The sequence below is a fragment of the Squalius cephalus genome (assembly GCF_949319135.1).
Source record: "Squalius cephalus genome assembly, chromosome: 17".
NCBI classification, from domain to species: Eukaryota; Metazoa; Chordata; class Actinopteri; order Cypriniformes; family Leuciscidae; genus Squalius; species Squalius cephalus.
Genome location: NC_137138.1, coordinates 6571265 through 6580104, shown reverse-complemented (window position 1 = coordinate 6580104; position 8840 = coordinate 6571265). Strand labels below are relative to the sequence as shown.

Sequence of the window (8840 nt, the reverse complement as noted above, 5' to 3'; positions counted from 1 at the left end):
CACAGGTTTTTATTCGCTTTAAAGCCGTTGGATGGAAACACACTTTCACCAGCTTTATTCGCATGAGTTTTTTTTACCGAACTTCAGATAATTCGATTGACAAGTGGATGGAATCGAGGGGAAGCTGATAGCTGTGGTGAATATGCAAATTAGCCCTGCCTCCTTTTCACTAATTTTATGTTTTAAAAATAAATCCAGAAACAAATGCAAAGTTGATCATTACATTTTATTTCAGTGATTGTTACATTTTGTTAAATATTTCATAAAATGTATATATATTTCCTTCAACTAATCAGATTTTGTATATTGTTTTAAGTTCCCCACACCAGGTCAAATCTTGTACAGATAAAAACACGAGCTATATATTCAGTAAAGAGTGTCTGATTGTGAATGTGAAGATCTGCTGTATTCAGTGCATCATGAAGTAGGAGAGCAGAGAACAGCAGAGGAACAGGAAGCTCTGGGTGACACTCTGAGCCCCGTTACACAGGTTCCCCTCACAACATGTGACGTTCCCAATGCCAAGACTACTAACTGATGTTCCAGCATCACAAATTGATTTAGAGACACAGCCTTTTGCAACCTCTGTCTGATTTCCCACAGTCCCTGATGAAAAGAATAGAAAATGGAAGTGGATCCATGAATGAAAGCTGAGGTGTCTAAGCGGGTTATTGGTATATGAAAACTGTATCAAATGCATAAGATTAAAAAAGATTGAAAAAAATCACTTCGTCCTTCTTGTAACGCTGAGGTTGAAGCAGAGGCAGAAGCCAGATCCACTTTATTAAATAAACTCAAAACTTCACAGATTCAGACATAGACTCGGACATGGAACAGAACAACATACAAAGTCAAGAACCCACAAACACTGACACTAGACACAGGGTTTAAGTACAGAGGCAGACAAGCTTAACAAGATAACAAGAGGGTGTGGGTATAGGAAACACCTGGGGAGACTAATAGACATTAAACATGATGGGGAACTGAACATGGAAAAAAACAGGGGAACACAGACAGGAATCATGACACTTCTCACCTGTTATTGTAGCGCAGCGGTCTTGACTCCCTGAACAGCTCAACACTTTTGAGCAGTTCTTCTGTTCATCACAATAGTAACATTTGTTTCCATTCGGGGCATTAGAGGGATCTACAGGAAGAAGAAGAAAAACAAGCTTTCTTTACATTGTTCTGGCTGACGTCATAGTCCCCAATAGAAAGTCCCACGATAATTATTTCTTGGTTAATGTTTTATGACTGTAAACTGTTGACTTTAAGTACAATACCTGGAGCATCTTGGGCATTACACAGGTCTGTGTTACAGCAGTAAGAAGAGAACTTATAACTGCCGATGTTGAAGGACCCAGTTGTACAGCCACTTGCTGGAACACACAGTTTAATTGTTGCTGAAGAAGTATCAATTAGACCTGCAAAGTAGGACGAAAAGACAAACTTTGTAATATAATATGACCATTACATCATTTTTTTTCTCATTTAAAAAATGTTTAAAATGTACAAAATATATTATGGAATAATGATTTGAGGATAAACTAAATTATTTTAGTATATTAGAATATTTTATGCATGCAGTTGTAAATTCTGTCTAGACAAGTAGCCATTCTGTGACGACTGACAAATTATAGCAAATTATATAATCTGTTTAAAAAACTTGTTTACTTTTGTTTTATTGTATTTAAATGTTCAGTTATTTTTGTTATAAGAAATACAATATATTAAACCTCCTATATTATGACTATGACAACACTTTTTTGCAACTTATTTTCAATATCATGATAATACCGAATACTGTGATAAAAGCTTCAGCAATTATCGCAACATGAATATTTGATACTGCCACATGCCTAAATCCATACTGGACTTACCAGCAGATATGGAACTGAGGCAGTTGGTATATCCACTGGGGCATGTCTTCTGTGCACAAGGGCCCAACAGACACTCATAACAGCTGAGAGAGTGTCCTTTAGTAGAGAGAGAGAGAGAGAGAGAGAGAGAGAGAGAGAGAGAGAGAGAGAGAGAGAGAGAGAGAGAGAGAGAGAGATCAATGATCTGTATTTGTAATCAGTAATATTAAAAACAAACATAATTTGTCTCTGTACCTGCAGTGAACAGAATGAACAGAAGAAAAACTGAGATTTGCAGATCCATCTTTGATCAGGAGGAGAATGTAATAACTTACCTGTTTCAGCACCCATTTTATAGTTCCTCAAAAGAGGAGGATCTTCATGAGAAAATGAAAGTTTAACACAAAGACAATGAAGGAAAACCAGTAGATATTAAATTATTTACTTGCAATATTACTACTTCAGCAGAGGACTCTAGTATGGAAATTAATCTTGCTCTTTAAAAGAAAAGTATACTTCATAAAATGGTAGCACTTTATTTTACTTTCCTGTTCTCCCTTTATATACTATTTAGTTACTATAGTAATTAGAATAACTGGGTAATAGGTACTAATCCCTGAACGTACCCCTAGACCTAACCCATGTAGTTACCTTACCAAGTTACCTCAGTTAAAGTGCATGTACTGTAAAATAAAGTGCAACCCATAATATCTTTTGTGTTCTGCAGATGAAAGAAAGTTATACGCATTTGGAACAACATGTGAGTAAAGGATGACAGAATTTTCATTCTTGGAGTAAACTATCCCTTTAAAGGCCTCTTCACAATAAAAGGCAAAAACTATATCGATTTGTCCTGTAAATTTTTCTAAATATAAAAGAATAGCAGAGGTCACACAACTGTAACGACAAGAAACTATATCATTGTAATCAAGTCCAGAATTATTTTTTTTCCAACTGATGAATGATAAAAACATTGACAGTTGTAGTCGACTCAATCGGCCCAATGGAGGCATCCGATCAGCGGGTGAAGGTCTCTGCGCGTTACTGACTTTCCTCGTGGCAAATAATCAGTTCAAAGATAATAGATACAAAACATCAAATGCTCTGGAATAAAGAGAGAAGATGCAAACCTTGACATTATAAAATACATGATGCGAAGTGTTTTGGATACACTTCACATCACGGGCTGGTCTGGGTTACAGAATCATGCTGAGCCTCTTGTTGCAATACCCAAACCAAGACAGAAACTCCTTTCACATGGAAACATTTCCTAACAATGGGAATTTGCATTCAGAGTTTACTTTAAGAGCAGGAGGCCATTTACCTGGAAGACGCACCCTCCTCTTTGTGCAAGTTATCTCTAAACTCTAAAAAACTGACATTTCAAATGATACCAAACATGTGTAATACTGTATGATAATTATTCACATTAAACTATATAGATTCTTGGGTGAATTTTGGTGATCTCAGCATGAGAGAGAAGGAATGGGGGAAGAGGGCAAGACATGTAGATTAGGATAATTCTGAGGTGAGACTTGCGTCTCAAATGGTGCACAAGAGTGATGTTAAATGTTAATTTCCTTTGTTCTCTCAGAGAGTTGCCCTCTCTTCCAGTTCTTCCAGTTTCTCCAGTCTTACACAGCCAATCAGAATCCATCCTGTTTTAAGATTGAGCTCGAGAATTTCAAACAGCAGAGGACATAAGCATACATTAAGAATAAAAAAATTGTTTGCTGTTGTGGACATTAATATAGTAATCTTTAGTTATCGTTCCTGGTGTGAAAGGGTTAAAGGGTGACAGTTAAGTAACTTAAAGGGTAAGTTCGGTATTTTACACTTAAAGCCCTGTTTACAGATCGTTTCTGATGAAATAGAACGGTTAAGATTAATATTTGGACACATGCTGCTGGCCCGAGAATTTTAGGTTTCTTTCGCTTTCCCCCCCACCTCCAGAATGGCTGCATACAGTAGGTGCACTGGAACAATCCTTCCTAAAATGCATTAAACTTTCGTTTACAAAGACGTGAAACTCACCGAGTGGTCAGGGGTGTTCACTGATATGCTCACACAAAAATCGCTGCAAAAGATGCTTTCCAACAGGTGTTTTACCATTCGTTGTAAAACTGTGGACCTATTTTTCCCAACGCCTCACACCCGTACATTCTTCCGCTGAGAGCTTGAATAATAGACACTCCAGTCCAGTTTCCGGCGGTGGAGTAATCCCGTACCTCACAGCACATCCAATACAAGTCAATGGAGTTGGACAAAAACTACGATAAAACCTGTTGGAAAGCATCTTTTGCAGCGATTTTTGTGTGAGCATATCAGTGAACACCCCTGACCACTTGGCGAGTTTCACGTCTTTGTAAACAAAAGTTTAATGCGTTTTAGGAAGGATTGTTCCAGTGCACATATGCAGCCATTCTGGAGGTGGGGGGGGGGGAAAGCGAAAGAAACCTAAAATTCTCGGGACAGCAGCATGTGTCAAAATTTTTATCTTCACCGTTCTATTTCATCAGAAACGATCTGTAAACAGGGCTTTAAGTATAAAATACCGAACTTTAAGTGTTCACAATGTGACAAGAACAATGTTCATAACTTAAAATAATTATTTCCTTTGGAAATGATACATGGAATAGCAAGCACAGTATGTGCTGGTGTTGATTTCCTCCCACTATAAACTGTGCTCAAAGATCCATATGTTTTAAGATCTTTAGTTAGAAAGAAAAGCAAATTTTGTTTTCAGATGGTGAACAGCAAAGTTTATCCACCAGTAGACCATGCCTTAAACCAGTTAAAAACAGCCTGAACAAGGATTCATACGATCCAGACAGGGCAGACGAGGCTTGTTTTGTTTTTTTTGTTTTTTTCAGTAGAAGGTATTTGTGCTTGCTAAGTCTTTGGAACAGACAGTCACACACATAATAAGGCTTAAGGTACAACTGATGTTATGAAAAAAATGTCATTGAGTCTATGAATAGTTCACATTCTCTTTTCACTCAAAGAGACTGTTTGTCTCGCAACTGTAGCCAAACACGTCAAGTGATACAATACATTTAAGCATTAAAATGATGATGTGATAACATGACTGATGATAACATGGGAGTATTATTTTGGTGTATTTGTACTTTACTTGAGTCTGAGTTCAGTTTAAACTGAAAACTTGTGTTTTTACTTGAAGCTGCAGTCCGTAGTTTTTCCTCTTTGTCGCCATCTCTGTTCGAAATCTGCAATTGCAGTTATTCTGCAATTGCAGTTATTCGCGGAATTATATTTAAACTAACTTGACTGGTAATAACTGCTGTTGCACAAGTTGTTACCTCGTCTGTCCATGAACAAATTTAGATTAAATAAACTTTTTTTTAGATTAAATTTTTTTTTTTTTTTTTTTCCAGATCAGCCATCAGTGGTTTACCAGTATGGAGGCCAGTCAAGACCAACTGGGATGCTTTTTCATGCTTTGTGCTTTTTTTGCGTATTGTCATGATCCCTGCTTTGATTTGTTATGAATTCAGTTCTCTTTTTGCATCCTCCTTTTGATTCTAAACTGCACAGTGAATTGGGTAGGCCTAAGAGACAAACATAAATTACTTAATTGGGGAAATTGAGAGATGAAATCATGCTGATGACCTCTGTCTGTGGTGAAGTAGTGAGTTTGACATGTAATTAAACTCGAGGTTCTGTGGGGTGCGGACTTGATCGATTCCATTCCTAGAGCTTCCGTACAAATCTTTGGGGTGCGGACTGATGGGGCAGTGAACCCGAGGTTACCCCGTGAGTCAGTCCTAGAGCTTCTCATGTACGATTTTAGGGAAAAATTGGATACGGGTTTATTGGATACATTGATTTCTTAGGCGTGCCGCAAGAACACCACAGACACAGTGTAATCACCATGGGAAAATCTCAGAGTAAAACTGGGAGTTGTGAAAAATATGATACACCGGTGTATTGCCAGATGAGAATTTTATCTGTATCATCTTTTTACTCTTTTAATTTTATTTTATAACTGTACTGTACATCATTTTAAATTGCTTTTATGGTTTAAAGTGCCCCTATTATGCTATTTACTACAATTACAACAGGTTTATGTGCATCAAAGGTAAAAAAAAAAAAAAACTGTTTAATTTTCTCATAATATATTCGGATTTTCTGAGTCATTAGGCAACGTCTCCGCAGTTTAATGACGAGAGAAACACTTCTGCAAAGGGTCGGATGGTCCGACGAAACGTTGTGTCGTTGTAGGAGAGGAATGTGGACAAACGTTGACACAACATATCAAAGGTTGGCTTGCTCATCCTAAAATTTCGGACCCACTGCTTCTTGTTAAAGCCCGCCGCAATATGCTCCCACCAGTCCTGAGAACTCTCTCGCACACAATAACTGAAGCATATGCACAGGCTGCAATGATGGCACTTTTCGCCCTCCTCCGCCTCATAATCATGGTGATGTTTGGCGAACTTTGCATATATCGCAGAGTTAGCATCAATCATATTTTGCGTTCGTCCATCTGTGCAAGATAATTTAACCCTTTAAGCATGCGCAATGTTTCAGATAGTATGGCAAGTGTAAACACATGAATCGGATATGGGTCACAATTGAAAGAACGTGTAAACGGACAGTCAAAAAAACGGATATAGGCAACAAATCAGAAATGGCATCAAGACCTGCAGTGTAAACGAGTCCCATGACAGTCGCATTGGCACATATCTGATTTATATCTGATTTATTTCTACATATAAATGAGGCCTGAAACCGATCTCGAAATATCCGAATGCATGCGTTTTTTTCCTGTTTACACGTTCATAGAACACATCCGATCTGTGTCACATATGAGCAAAAAATCGGAATTGTGTTACATTTCACTTGTAAACGAGGCCTTAGAGCTGTTACACACTACATGAAAGGTCATTTTCAAAAATCCATAATAGGGGCACTTTAATTTTCCTTGCTTTTATTTTGTGATTATTTTAATTCCTTACTGTGTAAAGCACTTTTAATTGCCAAAGTGTATGACGTGCTATATAAATAAAACTGCCTTTCCTAATGTTGCATCACAATAAATGAATAAAATGGATGTAATTTGACTGTGACAGTGAATAAAGAATATGCTGATGTACATGGACTCAAGTCACTTTTTTGGAATCTATTAAATTCAATAGCATTCATATAAAATATAAATAATAAAATAGTGTAAAATGGGCATAATTCTGTAAAATTAAATTGCGGCAAGGGCATCTTACTGTAAAACACATTTACAGGTAAGCTACTGTAAAGGGGAACTTACGGTAACTTACTGGTAATAGTGCTGCCAGTAAGTTACCGCAAAAATACGATAAAATGTCTAACAGTGTATGATTTGCAATAATGAAACCTGCTGTAGATGAGAGTGTGTAGATGAGAGAATCAAAGTGTATGCGCGTTGTGCACATGCTACATTGATTATGGCCAAGAATGCGCCCTTAAAATAGCATATGAATAACATGCGCAACGCGCCACTGACTTTAAACTAGTTTTTTTCGGTCAGTGGCGGAATTGTTTTCTAAACCTGCAAAATAGCACCAGGGAACGTTTGCGCCGGAACACGTCTCCTCTTTGCGCTGAACCGCCCTGGGGAGCGCAAGTGTATTTCTTAGTTAACCGACGTGCGTCTGTGGAGGGAAAAGTCCGCTGTGCGCGGGTGCAAAATAGGAATGATACATGCGTCGGTATACAAAGTCAATTGCGCTGGGTGCAAGATAGGGCCCAAAGTCTGTAAATGTGGAGGATTATAAAACACACAAAAACAAAAATGAAAGCCTTTGAATAATACACTTGTGAAGATTCACTCAGTTGTCATAAATGGTCAAAGGGGTTTCAGCAAAACATCATTTGTGTTTTGAGAATTTCTGTTCCAAAAGTAGATACACCCTTTAATGTTTTTAAAAGAGTGTGTAATTCAAGTAATTCAAGTCTGATTGATGACATTACGCAGAATCTGGTGTGGAAGAATGTGACTGGCCTGTACAATATAATTTTGGAATTGTTCTTTTGAAGGTGTTCAACAGGCGTGTGTAGGTGTGATTAGGTGTTCACATGCTTTTGTTCCTGGTGTAATTGTATGGTGTCAGCATGAGGAAAGCATGTGAAAAGTTGAGAATACCCTTGAGGAAAATGTATAAATGCATCACAGGATTTTTGTATGATTGTTAGAACTGAGGTGGGTGGACCTCGGTAACAAAACAAATAAGAAAATAACCATTACAAAACTTTGTCAACCCATAGTCAGTGCATTGACTTGTACATGAACTTTGAAGGGGAATCAAATCTCTTTTGAGTTGTGATATAGTGTCTCAGTCTACATTACACTACATACTACTACTACTAATAATAATGTTGAAATATTATTCCTATGTCAGCCATATACTGTAAAACAAATACACTGAAAAATAAATGAAACTTTTATAATTAGTTTTGTCCTAATTTCTATACATGCAAGAGATAAACCTGTGAACTTTTATTTTGATGGAAACTGCAGTCAAGCTTTTATTTTTAGCGGAAAACAAGTTTACAAATGCGTCTCATTACAATAGTGAAAATCTAACAAATCTAGACCTTTCAGCTATACAAGCCACCATTAACATTATTGAGGAGTTTTGCCAATAAAATTCCCTTATGATATGATGATGATATCTGGAGGTTTAAGCATGCTAACGAGATTCAGTTTTACTGGGTCAAAACTAATGGATAGACTTTTGGCTTATTACTGTGGAACATTCTGAGTTTGCCACTAATGTTCAATTTCTGCAACACCATTGACAGATCATTGCCATATTGCCAATTAATTTTGACTGCAACAATAAAACATATACCTTTTTAATGTGGAACTATTAAAGGATAAAGATTATTGTAGTCAAATAAGAAATTTGATTATTGAGATTAAAGATGACTTCATAACTTCTAATGGGAATAAATGGGAGTATTTTAAATTTAAATTCGGTTTAA

General features: G+C 37.0%; 1 protein-coding gene across 1 annotated transcript; it reads right to left on the bottom strand.

The window, feature by feature from the left end:
- Window positions 1–219: 219 nt before the first annotated feature.
- Window positions 220–2287, bottom strand: LOC307144656 (uncharacterized protein). Its single transcript, XM_079847201.1, has 5 exons — window positions 2115–2287; window positions 1881–1976; window positions 1284–1424; window positions 1037–1147; window positions 220–606 (listed from the first exon to the last, which is right to left on the bottom strand). The coding sequence occupies exons 1-5, from the start codon at window positions 2161–2163 to the stop codon at window positions 410–412; spliced, it is 594 nt and encodes a 197-aa protein (XP_079703327.1). The 5' UTR covers window positions 2164–2287; the 3' UTR covers window positions 220–409.
- Window positions 2288–8840: the final 6553 nt, after the last annotated feature.